This window comes from Ovis canadensis, chromosome 17 (genome assembly GCF_042477335.2).
Source record: "Ovis canadensis isolate MfBH-ARS-UI-01 breed Bighorn chromosome 17, ARS-UI_OviCan_v2, whole genome shotgun sequence".
NCBI lineage: Eukaryota > Metazoa > Chordata > Mammalia > Artiodactyla > Bovidae > Ovis > Ovis canadensis.
The window spans coordinates 74,115,528-74,128,914 of NC_091261.1; the positions used below are offsets into that span (position 1 = coordinate 74,115,528).

The 13,387-nt window shown below is 53.9% G+C and overlaps 1 protein-coding gene across 1 annotated transcript in view; it reads left to right on the plus strand.

The window, feature by feature from the left end:
• Nucleotides 1-6,276, plus strand: part of MMAB (metabolism of cobalamin associated B) — an 11,297-nt gene extending 5,021 nt beyond the window's left edge. The window contains exons 5-9 of the mRNA XM_069557570.1: nucleotides 2,331-2,403; nucleotides 2,639-2,736; nucleotides 3,300-3,364; nucleotides 5,219-5,278; nucleotides 5,877-6,276. Coding sequence (XP_069413671.1) covers nucleotides 2,331-2,403; nucleotides 2,639-2,736; nucleotides 3,300-3,364; nucleotides 5,219-5,278; nucleotides 5,877-5,976 — 396 coding nt within the window. The 3' untranslated portion in view covers nucleotides 5,977-6,276. The remainder of the gene's footprint in view (nucleotides 1-2,330; nucleotides 2,404-2,638; nucleotides 2,737-3,299; nucleotides 3,365-5,218; nucleotides 5,279-5,876) is intronic.
• The last annotated feature ends 7,111 nt before the right edge of the window (nucleotides 6,277-13,387 follow it).

A 13,387-nucleotide genomic window follows, 5' to 3' on the forward strand; every position in this document is an offset into this window, starting at 1 on the left:
TGAGCCTCAGTTTCTTCATCTGTAAGATGGGAACACACAGAAATCACCCTCCCTCACAGGTGAGTGTAGAGGCTTGCTCTCAGAGAGGGAAATGTGAGGTCAGTGGTCTCAGCCCAGTTCTGCCCCTCAGGGGACATGGGGCAATGTCCGGAGATGTTTTCAGTCGTCACAACTGGAGGTGGAAGTGCTGTTGGGGTCTGGTGGGTGGAGGCAGGAAAGCAGCTAAACGTCCTACAATGTACAGGACACCCCCCAACCCCCACCCCAGAGGATGACCTGGGCCAAAGTGTCAGTAGCTGTGAGGTTGAGAAACCCGGGAGGCCCAGCCGCGGGGAGCCCTTGGTAGGGGGATAGTAGGGTTCTTAGAATGACTGCTGTGTTCCTTAAGAGGCAGCCAGGCTTTGGCCCTCAGAGAGGACTTCTGAGATGGAGGCAGCGCTGCCACCCCTAGAGCACGAAGGACACCCCAGGTTTCAGTCTGCGTGCTGCCCTGAGTCTGCTGCCCCCTGGAGGGTCAGCCCTCGGCCCGCTTCAGTCCTCCAGGCCAGACTGGAGCAGGACGGGGGCCCTGGGAGCAGACGTAGGGCAGTGAGGGGCTGCCCAAGGTTGGGAGGCCTAAACAGCTGGAATGTTCTATGAATGTTCTATGAACGCGGCACCTCCTGTGTGAGGGAGGCTGGTCTTCAGCCTCATCATGAGGAACTGTTGGTGCCCACAGCAGTCGTTTCTGGTCTGCTGTGCCCACCTCTGAGCAGGGTTTGCCTGGGGGCAGGGGGGTGCAATGACACGATGAGCCCCCCCTTACTTTAGGCCACATACTTTGAGTGACACTTTCAACATCATCTTCTCCAGCGCTGCTCAGGCCACCCACCCCAGCCTCCAGCTGGTGCCTCTCCCAGGCTCCCACAGCTCCTGCGCTTCTGCCTCTAAACTGAAAGTGTTAGTCGCTCAGTCTTGTCCAACTCTTTGCGATCCCATAGACTATAGCCTGCCAGGCTCCACTGTCCATGGGATCTTCCAGGCAAGAATACTGAAGTGGGTTGCCAGTTCCTTCTCCAGAGGATCTTCCCGACTCAGGGATCTTCCCAACCCAGGGATCGAACCCAGGCCTCCCACATTGCAGGCAGATGCTTTACCATCTGAGCTACCACAGATGGGAATCACCAGGCATATGGCCTGGGCATCCCAAGGGTATGGACTGTGGCTTGTTCTCCTAGGCTGCCCCAGGGCCTGTAGAAGGCCAGGCAGCCTGTTCCCAGCTTTCCCTGCAGAAGCCCATGAGGTGGAGGCCAGCTTTCACATCTTACAGAGGACAAAAGCGAGGCTCAGGCCAAGGCCCTGCAGCCAGGAATCCCAGTGGGGCTGGGATCTGATTCCCAGGCAGCAGTCACCTCTCTCCAGCCCCAGGGTGAATGCTGCAGGTGGCCAATGGCGGGGTGGGACTGTGAAGTCACTTTGCGCCAGAAGCCATGGAGACACCACATGGTCACATAACTCAAGCAGAGTCTGCGGCCTGGTGGCCCAAGGAGCTCTGTCCTGCTTCCAGCACCCTGACATGGTTGCCTTCTCATCAGGGCACATCTGTCCTGTCCAGTTTAAAAAGCACTGGCAGGCTTTCCTGGTGGCTCAGTGGTAAAGACTCTGCCTGCCGATGCCGGAGACACAGATTCGATCCCTGATCCGGGAGGGTGCCACATGCCGCAGAGCAGCTAAGCCCGTGCACCACAACTTACTGAGCTTGCTCTCTCGAGCCTGCGTGCCGCAGCTACTGAGACTGGAGCCCTAGAACCCGTGCTCCGCAACAAGAGAAGCCCCAGCAGTGAGAAGCCCAGACTCCGCCACTAGAGAGTAGCCACACTCGCCACAACTCGAGGAGAGCCCACGCAGCAGCAAAGACCCAGCGCAGCCAAAAAGAAATTATTGAAAAAGAAGAAGAATACAGATCAAAATAAAATAAAAGGCACTGCCGCCTTGGGTCTCTCAGCCCAGGTGTTATAGGTTAGAAAACCAAGGCCGTCAGGTTAGAGAAAAGAAAAAGACCTCCCAGGGCCCCTGCCTATGGGAGAGGAGGGTCGGGAGAGGATTCTTCCTATCCACCCTGGGCCTTCGATGCTCACTGTCTGCGTCACCCAGATATCCCCAAGGGAGCCAGGTCCCTTGCCGACCAGGGCAGATGTTCTGTGGGTTCAGACAGTTTGCTAATAGCCTTTAAATGCTGGCTCCTTAGCGATCTGCCAGCCCCAGCCCACCAGCTTCTGCGCGTGGACGCAGGGGACCTCGCGTGGCTGGCATGACGAGGTTCTCATCTGTGCCTTCCTTTCCTCCCCCAGATCCAGTGCTCCCTGCAGGACGTCGGCTCTGCCCTGGCGACTCCGAGCTCCTCAGCCAGGGAGGCTCACTTAAGTAAATCTCTCCCTGAATGCACTGGGTGTGTGCTCAGAGGGCCCTGTGGGGGCCCAGGGAGCCCTCTCCTGGGGGGCACCTGGGACCCCTGTCAGCCTGGCCTTGCAGCCTGAGAGGGAAGGTGCCTCTGAGCCAGTGGAGTGGTTTGCGGGGCACCTGGATGGAAAGGAACGGGCGGGTTCCTGTGATCCTGGGGCCGTGGCCTCACGCAGTGCTGGTCTCCTTGGCTCCGCAGAGCATGCCACATTTGAGGTGGGGCCCATCCTGGAGCTGGAGAGGTGGATCGACAGATACTCTCGCCAGCTGCCCCCGCTCACCGCTTTCATCCTGCCTGTAGGTACCCGGCCGCCTCAGCCTGCAGGGTGGCTTTGGGCGCGTGTGTTGACCCCAACATACCAGCAGTGACGAAGTCCCCCTCGTTTATGTGTAACGGTGACAGAAGCTGTCCCCCAGCCCCCGAGTCCCCTCCAGACCTTCACTGGTCCCATTCCCACCCCTGCCCGCCTTAGAGAGGGGTACCCAGAGGCTTCCTTTGAGGTTCAGACAGTAAGAATCTGCCTGCAGTTCAGGAGACCCAGGTTCAATCCCTGGGTCAGGAAGATCACCTGGAGAAGGGCATGGCAACCCACTTAAGTATTCTTGCCTAGAGAATCCCATGGACAGGGGAGCCTGGCGGGCTGCAGTCCATGGGGTCACAAAGAGTCAGACACGGCTGAGTGACAACACCCAGAGACTACGCCCCGGTAGGGCCCTTGGAGGCAGAACACTGCCCTGGGTTGTGGGCAGGGTGAGCCTGCATGTCCGTCAGTCCGTCTGAGCTCCATGTCTGCAGTGGGCACCCCCCAGCCCCCTCCACCCCATCCCCACTCCAGCCAACACCCGCTTTCTTCTTTCAGTCAGGAGGCAAGAGCAGCTCTGCACTGCACTTCTGTCGGGCCGTTTGTCGCCGAGCTGAGAGACGGTACAGGGCCTCCGGGAGCGCGGCCGCAGTGGGGAGGTGGGGCGGCGGGGGGACACGGGTCCCTGGTGAGATCAGAGCTGGTGCTGAAGCGGACAGCTCCAGCAACAGGGGGGTGGGGGAGGCCCAGCGGGTCTAGTTGATTAATCATAATGATAGTACCACTCAGGTGGTGTGAAATTCAGCCTTCAGTGAAGGTTTCCCGTTCTTCAGGTTAATTTAAACAGGAGGGGCCCTCTGCTGAGCAGAAAGATCAAAAAGCTCCACAGCATGATGAAAGCTGTGATGGAGGGTGCTTGGCCCCAGGGGGACCCAGCCTGGGATTGGGCTTGGGGGGGGGCCAATAGTTAGTGGGGGAGAATGGTGGACAGAGTGTCCAGGGCGAGGGGACAGCAAGGGCAGAGGCAGCAGCCTGCACTGAACGCACAGAAAGGAGGCTGAAGATCTGGTCCCCAGTGAGAGGCGTGGGGCACAGTGAGGCCCGAGGCTGAGCCGAGGCCAGGCCGGGCAGGGCCTTCTGCACCCAAGGGCTCTGCCCTTATCCTGAAAGCTGATGACCGGCTTTAGGCCGTGGGGTGACTACTGGGTGCTGGGTGGAGAAGGGCCCAGACCAGCCAACCACCTGCTGACCCCATCCCTAAATTCAGAATCAGACAGGAGGGAACCTCCCAGAAGCTGCTGACAGCCTTATCAAGGAAACATTAAAAGAGCAATTGCAGGGACTTCCCTGAGGGTCCAGTGGCTAAGACTCACATTCCCAACCCAGGGGGCCCGGGTTTGATTCCGGGTCAGGGAACTAGATCCCACATGCCACAACTAAGAGTTCACATGCCACCACTGAAAAGATTCCACCTGCCACAAGTTAAAACCCTGGGAAGCAAAATAAATAAATATTAAAAAAAAAAAGATACTGCATGCCACAACAAAGATCAAAGATCCCATCTAAAACCCAGCACAAAAAAATAAATTAATTAAAAAAATAAAAAATAAAACCCAGCACAGTCAAATAAATATTGAAATAAACAAAAGAGTGATGTGCAAAATCTCCATTTAACACGATTCATAGGCCAGGCTGCCACCCAGCTTTACACAAAAATGACAATAAAGATAATAAAACGTCTGTATACAACAGACGAGGCTGTGCTGGGCGCTTTGTATTCATTATTTCATTGATTCCTTGTGGTAAGCTTGGAAGAGAGGTGGTGGCAGTCCCCACTCTGCCAGGGTCAGGAAATTGGGGCTCAGAGGTGACACCGTGGCCAGGGTCCCCTGGGTGGTCCATGGCAGAGTCCAGACTGGAGCCCAGGTGTGTCTGCTCCAAACCTGAGCTCTGTCCACGGCCCCATGTCATGAAAGTTTCACTTTTCATGAAAGGCTCTTGGGCCCAAGTGGTTCGTAAAGGGATGCTGGGTCACAGAAGAGCTTCAGCTTCAGGAGAAAAGAGTCATTTGCCCAGAGCCATCCACGTCAGCAGTGCTCATAGTAGCAAAAACGTGGAGATGGTCCAAAGAAAGGTCCAACAACGGGAACTGGCCAAGCAGAGGAGGGTCCTCAGGACGCCAGACCTGTGTACAGGTGACAAAGCCCCTGGGAGAGGGGACAGAAACCTGGGACCTTGGTCTGGGGTGAGCGCCTCCCAGCAGGGGTTATGCAGCAGAGGTGATGGGCCCCGGAGGGGCTACCACGTCATGGGCCCTCATCTCCAGTGAGCACCCTCTAGAACGTCTGCGCACAGACTGGCGAGGACGCCCGGTCAGGCTGCAGCGGGAGGGAGGTATCGGCTCAGGACGCAGCCCCGGGCCCCGAGCGTGCTGAGCCCCTAACAACAGTGTGACGCTGTGTTTCCTCCTCTTCTAGCGTGGTGCCTCTTGTCCAGACGGGTGAGACCGATGCAAACGTGGTCAAGTTCTTAAACAGGTACTCAGATGGGATCTGAAGAGCCTGCCAGAAAACGTAGGCACATTGTGGGGAGTGACGACCACAGAACGAGCCTCCCTCATTCATTCACTTCAGTTGTGCCAAGGTTGAGAAGCCGGGCCTAGGCCCCCTCTGCTCACAGCGAGTTCCTCAGACCAGCAGTGCCAGCATCGCCTGGGCGTCGCTTACACTTGCCCAGCTGGTCCTCTCCAATCAGAATCTGATCTGCATGTCACCAGGATCCCCGAGGGATTTGTTTGCATGCCCCAGATTGGGAGGCACCAGGCCTGGTTGTCGGAAGGTGCAGAAAGCAGGGACGGGGCCCAAAGTCGCCAGCCCCTTGAGGCCGGGCAGGGCAGCGGCCTCTTCCTGGGGAAACCGCCCCAGCCCTGGCGCCAGAGCCGGGTGCCGGGCTCGCACGGAAGCTGGCCTCACATGCCATCCATCAAGCCCGGGTTGGCTGAGCACCCGCTGTCCTGCCAATGCTCCTGGGGGCGTGTGATTGATATTTCCTCCTTGAAGGCTCAGTTAGGGAGGACCCAGTTAGCATTGATCTCTCATTTCAGTCCATTCTGTTTGCCTGCTTCTGCCCCTCCAGACTCAGCGACTATCTCTTCACATTAGCCAGATACACAGCCATGAAGGAAGGGAATCCAGAAAAGATATACAAGAAAAATGACCTGTCGGACCGCACCTGAGGCTCTGGGAAAGAATGGAAGTGACGACGGTGAAGGGAAGACTTCGCCCTCGCATCCTGACCCCTGAAGATCTCACCCACAGGGGCCAGAAGCTGGTCTGTCTAGACCTGGCTTCCTTTCACAGCCCTGCCACTTCCTTTGGGAGCTGTGGCTGGTGGAGAATCCTCCCCTCCTCCCCTGGGCTCTCCTCGGTCTTCCAGGAAGTGGGAATGAAGTCGGTGTTGCAGGAAAGAAAGATAAAGTGATTGCTTCATTGAGGAACCAAGCAGAAAAAAAGAATAAAAGTGGGAAAGGCTTGCACCGTGTGTGTGTGTGTCTGTGTGAGTGTGTGTGTGTCAGAGCGCAAGGCCTTCCACTGGCAACTCTGGCTGTCCGAGGATTTGGAATGGTACCAGAGGCCCTTGGAAATGTAATTGTGATTTACCTGTGCCAAAGGGGCTTTAAATGTCACATTTATAAAGGGGAAGGCAGACAGGATTTGGAGTTTAGTCACCTCTGAGCCACTCATCACAGGCGGAGGACGGCTGCAGACTGGCAGGCGAGGCCTCGGAAGCACTTGGACTTGAAGTGTGTGCATTGCGGGGGTGTGACCTGGGGAATCTTCTCTCAAGGGGAGTCTCCCTCCATCAGGGGCCAGAGACCCCCGCAAGAGAGGGAGACTGCCACTTTGAGGGGGCCATGTCCTGCCCAGGGTGGCAGCATCCAGGGCCAGAGGTGGAGTGCCTTCAGCTTCAGAGAATAAGCTCACGGTTCCAGCGAGGCTGACACAGACCAGACCGACTTCTCTGACGTTGCACTTGGCTGGTTTATCCCTCTGAGATCCAGACCACGGCTGTATTTTATTTCAGTTGTCACTGCGGCTCCCTCCCGCTATGAAGCGACACTGCCCGCGCCAGCTGTGTCCTTGGGAAGGGAGATATTTATGAAGGGCGAGGCAGCAGCCCTGAGATCCTGAAGGTTCCACGCTGCTAATTGCAGGAAACGAGTTGGGAGGGGCAGGCTCGCACAGTCATGGCGGAAAGATCCAGTGAACTCCATCCGGCCATCGGTCATTAGCATGAAGCGCGAGAAGGCAGGTCCCTCCGGCCATCCTTGCCAGCAAGTCAGCAAACAGTAAAATGATGAGTTTTGTGCTTGCCTCTGCTTTCATTCTTAACCAACTTGCCTGCTCATTTTGCTGGAGGGAACACCGTATTTCCTCCCCTCTGGGTCCTGTTGTTCCTGGACTTGGGCAAAGTGGTAAGGTGCAGGTGACCGTGAGTAACAGCGAAAACCCTCCAGGAAGTGGCCCCGACCAGCGGTTGGCACCAGGTCTGGTGCACAGCAGGCGGCTTGGCTGGTGTGAATGGAGCTGAGAATGGCACAGAATAGGCTAAAGGCAGTTTGTGGCTGAGTGGGTGGGCACTCAGGCTGGGCTGGGGAGGGGTATGTTCCAGGAGCTCCCAGAATCCATCAAGTCACTGGATCCTTCCTGCACCTCAGCATCATCCTAGAGGGAGCAGGTTGTACATAATAAATAGTCCTGCACTCCCTACCATGGTAGACCATCCTACAAAGGACAAGAGAAGTGGTTTGAGTAGACAGCATTCTCAAGGGCTGATCTTGCCTGTAGCCAAATCCACGCCCCACCAGCCCTTGCTGGGAAGGGCTGTCACAGGCCAGATGGTAGCCCCAGGTTCCCAAGTCCCGACCGCTCCACACCATCCCTTCCATTGTGAAAACATCTCCAAGAAACAAACACTCGAAGAGACAAACATCTCCGAGAAACGTTCAGATACAGGCATGTCCTGTGCCTGACACAGCCATGTGGGAGCCAGAAGCAAAAGGAAAAATGTGTTCATCCCCCAGACACTCCTCAAAAGATCCTCCTGGGTCTGGCACCTAGTGGGAAAAGTTAAACTCCACAATCCAAACACAATTGTAAACAGAGCCCGTTTACAGCCACTGTCAACCCTCGTAAATGATTGTTTCCATCACAGTAACAAGGGTCAGGGGAGAAAGGGCAGGCAGTTTTTATTTATAATTGTGATACCTTGTTGATCAGATTTTTTTTTGTATAATTTTGATTTTTAAAAAATTATGGCATGAAAGCATTATTTCTCTTGCTTCCTGGATCTGGAGGCATTTCCATAAATTTTGCACCCAAAAAAGTGCTCTACCTGCCTCTTGCTAGTCCTGGTCTGACTCTCAGGAATGTATTTAGTGCCATGGCCGGAGGTGGTTGGATATTCCAGCAGCGAGAAGCCCGCCGGGTGACATCACTGAAGGGCTTGATGTGCCAGGCCCTGGGCCGGGGGCTCCACCGACATTATCTTGTTGAAATCACCCAGCAGCCCCGAGGGAGGCACCGTCTGTGTCCTCCCAGCAGTGGAGGGAACAGGCTTGAGAACCGACTCGTGTCAGGGAGTCAACGCCAGGACCTGGGCCCAGGACATGGCCCTGTGACTCCTGGCCAGGTGCCCCTCCCCCTGCCGCCACTTGACAGTCGTTTTAATCACGACCTGGGCCTCCGAGAACAATGTCAGGCGCTAATAGATTCTGCTGTCTCATTTCTCAACCTAGTTTCCCTTAACTGATATTTCATGGCTATTGTTAATGTGCATTTTTTTCACCGAGTAATTTTCACAGCCCGAACTTGTAACACATCCCAATGACAAACGTCCCCAGTACTGAATCCCCCCCCTCAGCTGCAATGTCACCCTCATTTCCTCCCTACCCCGCCCTGACACCTTTCTCCGACAACCCATCCAGTTTTATGATCCCTCTGTCCCAGTTATCACTACTGAACCTTTAAGAACCCAGACGCATTTCAAGTTTAATTGAATAAAATCCTTTGTGTAATAAATTCCACACGAACGCTACATAAATCAGTGCCTGGGAGGCTTTGTGCCTCATCCCTCCCTTCAGGCCAGTCTGATCTTGCTTACAGAGGGGACCGAGGCCTCCTTTGCAGCCCAGCTGGGGTGCAGGGTTCATTTGCCTCGACCTGTGGCTTTTCTTCTCTGGGAGTCCATCGTGGGAGACAGTGCTTGGATGTGAGCTGAAGCAGATGTGCTGGCTGGGGACATAGCATTTGGGAGGTTAGGGGGTACCCAGGAACTTTGGGGGATGTCCTGGCGTTCACCCATCCACAGATTCGGAAGTTTCTTTTTTTTTTTTTAAATTTTTAAAACTTTATTTTACTTTACAATACTGTATTCGTTTTGCCATACATTGACATGAATCTACCACGGGTGTACATGCGTTTTTCTTTTAAACATTTATTTATTTGGCTGCACTGGGTCTCAGTGGCAGCATACAGGATCTTTGATCTTCACTGTGGCATGCGAGATCTAGCTCCCTGAGCAGGGATTGAACCGGAGTCCCCTGCATTGGGGAGCGATGAGTCTTAACCACTGGACCACCTAGGAAGTCCCCAGATTCAGAGACTTGGGATGAAGGCTCTGTGCACCTTCTCTCTGGATAGACACAGACACACAGGTGTTCACAGTCTGTGTACAACATGAAGAGGTCTGTGGAAGCCCCAGGGAAGAACCCTTGCTCTTAGCTCTCCAGTATAGCACCCACTGCAGGAGCAAATCCATGCATGGGGCTGCCTGCTTCATTGGCCTCGCTGCCAGCCTTGTGGAGCCCCAGAGGTGTGACAAGGAGCATGGGGGTGTGAGCAACAGTCAAACGCTCAGCGCAGGCATTGGCTTCAGGCAGACTTGGGTTTAAGACCAGCTCTGTCACTTTCTAGTGTCACGACTTCAGGCCAATCGTTCCATCTTCCTGAGACTTGCTTCTTTGTCTGTAAAATGGGAACGTGAAGCATATCTACCCCACAGGGCTGCTGGGAGAGATTAATGAGGCAATGTTTAAAAGGCTTGGTGCCCCTGTCACATATTAGCTGCTATAATTATAGTTGATTGTTACTATTTGAATTCAAGTTCCAGCTCTGCCACTTCCTAGCTGAGGCACTTTGAGAAAATCCTGCAACCACTCTGAGCCTCTATTGTCTACTTTAATCTTTGGGAATAATGATACCAGCTTCCAAGGGTTCAGGAAATATGCCCATGGGCCTGCATGGGTGTGGCACATGGCTGCAGCTCAAAAAAAAAAAATGTAGCTATTGTCGAATCAAGTGTTTATCCTTTTTCAAAGCACTTTCAATAGCTCAGGCCCAGGTGATGCACAGAGGACCACTGAGCAGCATCTCTGGTTTGCTGAGATGTCCTGAGCCTGCGGGAGACAGGGACCCTCCCCCCTCTGGTGGGGCCAGGTGAGCCAGGGGGACGTGGCTCCAGGAGCACCAGGGCCAAATGAAAGAGAAGTGACCTGGTGACAGGCTAGCGAGAGCTTTAAGGGGTCGCCGGCCATGGACTCCCTGTGGGCAGTAGCAGAGCTAGACAAGAAGACTGGTCTTCAGATTCCTGTGAGCGTTTCCTCTTGGGACAGAGAGTGTGACAACTTGGGCAGAGGAGGAGAAGTTGTTGAGCCGCTAAGTCATGTCTGACTCTTAGGACCCCATGGACTGTAGCCTGCCAGGCTCTTCTGTCCAAGGGATTTCCCAGGTGAGAATGCTGGAGTGGGTTGCCATTTCCTCCTCCAGGGGATCTTCCCGATCCAGGGATCGAACCTGTGTCTCCTGCCTTGACAGGCAGCTTCTTTACCACTGAGCCACCAGGGAAGCCCTGAGGAGAAGAAGAGGGGACCATAAACCCAGGAGGACCCAGCTTCAAGCGACCTCTCTGAGGAAGGGTGAAAGGCAGGCCAGCTCAGGGTACACCGGGGCAAAGGCAGCCTGGGGAAGAGATTGAATAAATGGCAGAAAGGTGCCCAGTCCACCCAGGACCAGGGTGTGGGGGGTCCTCCCCCCACCAGATGCTCCCAAGGCAGGGACCCCTCTGGCCTTTGACTCTGGCCATCTGCGGCGCCCACGCCCCTCCCTGGCGAGCAGGTGCCTTTATTTACGATCACCTTGGAAGGGTCGAGCAGACATATGTTGCTGAGGGTCGTTTATTCTTGTTTATAAAATTTATGGCTTTACCTCGATTACACACTGTCAAAACGGGAAGGATTGGCCCCAAAGTCTCTTACCGCATGACTGCCTCAGACGTGCGTACATCTGTTAACTCTGTAGGAGCTGTAGAGGGAAACGAGGCTGCCGATAACTCAGAAGCTCACTGTCCCGTCAAGAGGTGGGGGCTGTGGGCCTCGAGAAGAGGCATTCAGGCGCCCACTTGGAAGGGGAGCAGGGTTGGGGTCTGCTGGTGGCCACGCCAGGGGGCATCGGGACCCTGGCCCTGCCTGGTGACTGGTTCTCTCGGGTAATTTCGGGTGGGGATTGGGAGAAGAGGAACTGGAGTCCTGGGGCCTTCAGGGATCTGGTTGCAGGACCAGCAGCTGGAGAGAGTTCTGAGCCTGTGGATCTCCACCTGCAGATATCAGCGGGGAGAGAGAAACGCTGACTCTGCACTGTTGGTGGGTGGCGTCAGGTTCGACCTCTCAGAAGGGCGCTCTGGCAACGCCTATCCGAGTCGTGGAAATGTGCATCCTTCTGGCTCCACAACTCCAAGTCTGAGAATTTCACCGAAGGAAAGAGATTCATCAGTGAAATCATAGGGTTGTTGTTGGTTTTCAGTGCTTGCTGCTCATTAAAGAGAAAAATTGGAAACAAATGTCCAACAATAGGGAGCTCATTATTCAAGAATGGATATTTAACAATAAAGGACTGTAAGAAATAAAGCTACTGAAAAGAATGGTATCTATACTTTTATTCCTATGGAAAAATGTTCATAATTTATTAAGTGAAAAAAAAAACCACGTTATAAAATGAGAGGTATAGAATGATAGAAATCCTGTTAGAGAGATAAACAAGTGTAAATATACCAGAGTGTAAAAAAAATGCAAGGATCTGTTCCATATGTGTGTGTGTATCTGTGTGTGAGTCGCTCAGTTGTGTCTGACTCTTTGTGACCCCATGGACTGTAGCTCATCAGGCTCCTCTGTCCTTGAAATTCTTCAGGCAAGAATACTAGAGTGGGTTGCCATTCCCTTCTCCAGGGATCTTCCTGACCAGGAATGCAACCCAGGTCTCCTGCATTGCAGGCAGATTCTTTACGGTCTGAGCCACCAGGGAAGCCCTATGCTAACAATACTTACCTCTAAATCACAGGATTACTGGGTGGTTTAAACTTTCATTTTTGTTTTAATTTTCTAATTTTTTTTATGATGAATTTGGGTTAGATTTGACAGAGGCTTGCTTATGTGATAAACATAATTTTAAAAGTGTAAGGAAACTGACAACTGCTTTCCCTACAAGAGCACAGCCCCAGGAGAGGGTGGCCACCAGTAGCCAAAGCCACAGGGCCTCTCCAAAGACTAGAAGCCCAGAGACCGTGCCCTGAGTTTGTTCTGTTAGAGACAGCCATCTCTCCAGAGAGCAGCCCCCCCATGCAGCCTGAGTGTGGACGCTTGGCTTCCATTCTAGGACGACAGCAGAGGGAAGAGAAATGATCACAGGCCCGCTAAAGGGCCCCCGGCGGGGCATCACGCCAGCTTCTCACAGGACGCTGGCATCCTTCTTTCTCCTCTGTTGCTTGCTGCATCTTTGACTTGTACAGAATTTGAGAGGAGACAGCAGACTTCCACATTTAATCATCTCGTGTGGGTTTTCATCCTGCGTTATCACCCTGCGTTCACCTGGACAAGCTGGCGCCCTGACCCGTAGACGAATGACTCCTAGGTGCCGCAGTCAGCAAGTGGAAAAACCAGCACTTGACCTCGGGCCTTCCAGGGCAGAATCCAGCTTCCTTTTTTCAGCTCTGTTCTGCTGAGACAGGGCTTATCTCAGAGATGGCAAGAAACAACGCCAAGTCCAACTGATCGGCAGTGGCTGCCTGAGGGGTGCGGGAAGAAGGAACTGGAAGCTGGATCCAGATTCCGCAGGAACGAGTTTGGTAATCCATTAGTAATGTCTGCCATGACTTGCTATGGAGGTAATGGAATAAATTGCGTGTGTTTGACATTTCTGAATCTTGGGCCAAAACCCTCACAGATTTCCAAATGGTGGGAACTTCAGAGGTGGGTATGGATCTTCAGGCTGCCTTTAGGGTTCTCGCAACCCTTGCCCCCCCCGCCCCCGGCCCCCAAGAGCAAACGGGCCGGAAAGGGACTTCTCAGGGCTTTGAGACAACACATCAAGGGTCACAGAATCTCCGAGAACGAAATCCTTATAAATTTGACTAATTGATTAGTCAGCCCTGACGAGTGTGCCACTGTAATTTAGAATCTGTAATTACATTTCACATTAAAACATGCAAAGTTAAGATTAAAGCTGGTGAGAAATGGCTTGACGCCTCCCGCCCCAGCCCACCTCCAACCTCCTGCCTCCATCACCCAGCAGGCAGGCCTCCAGAGGGCAGAGGCT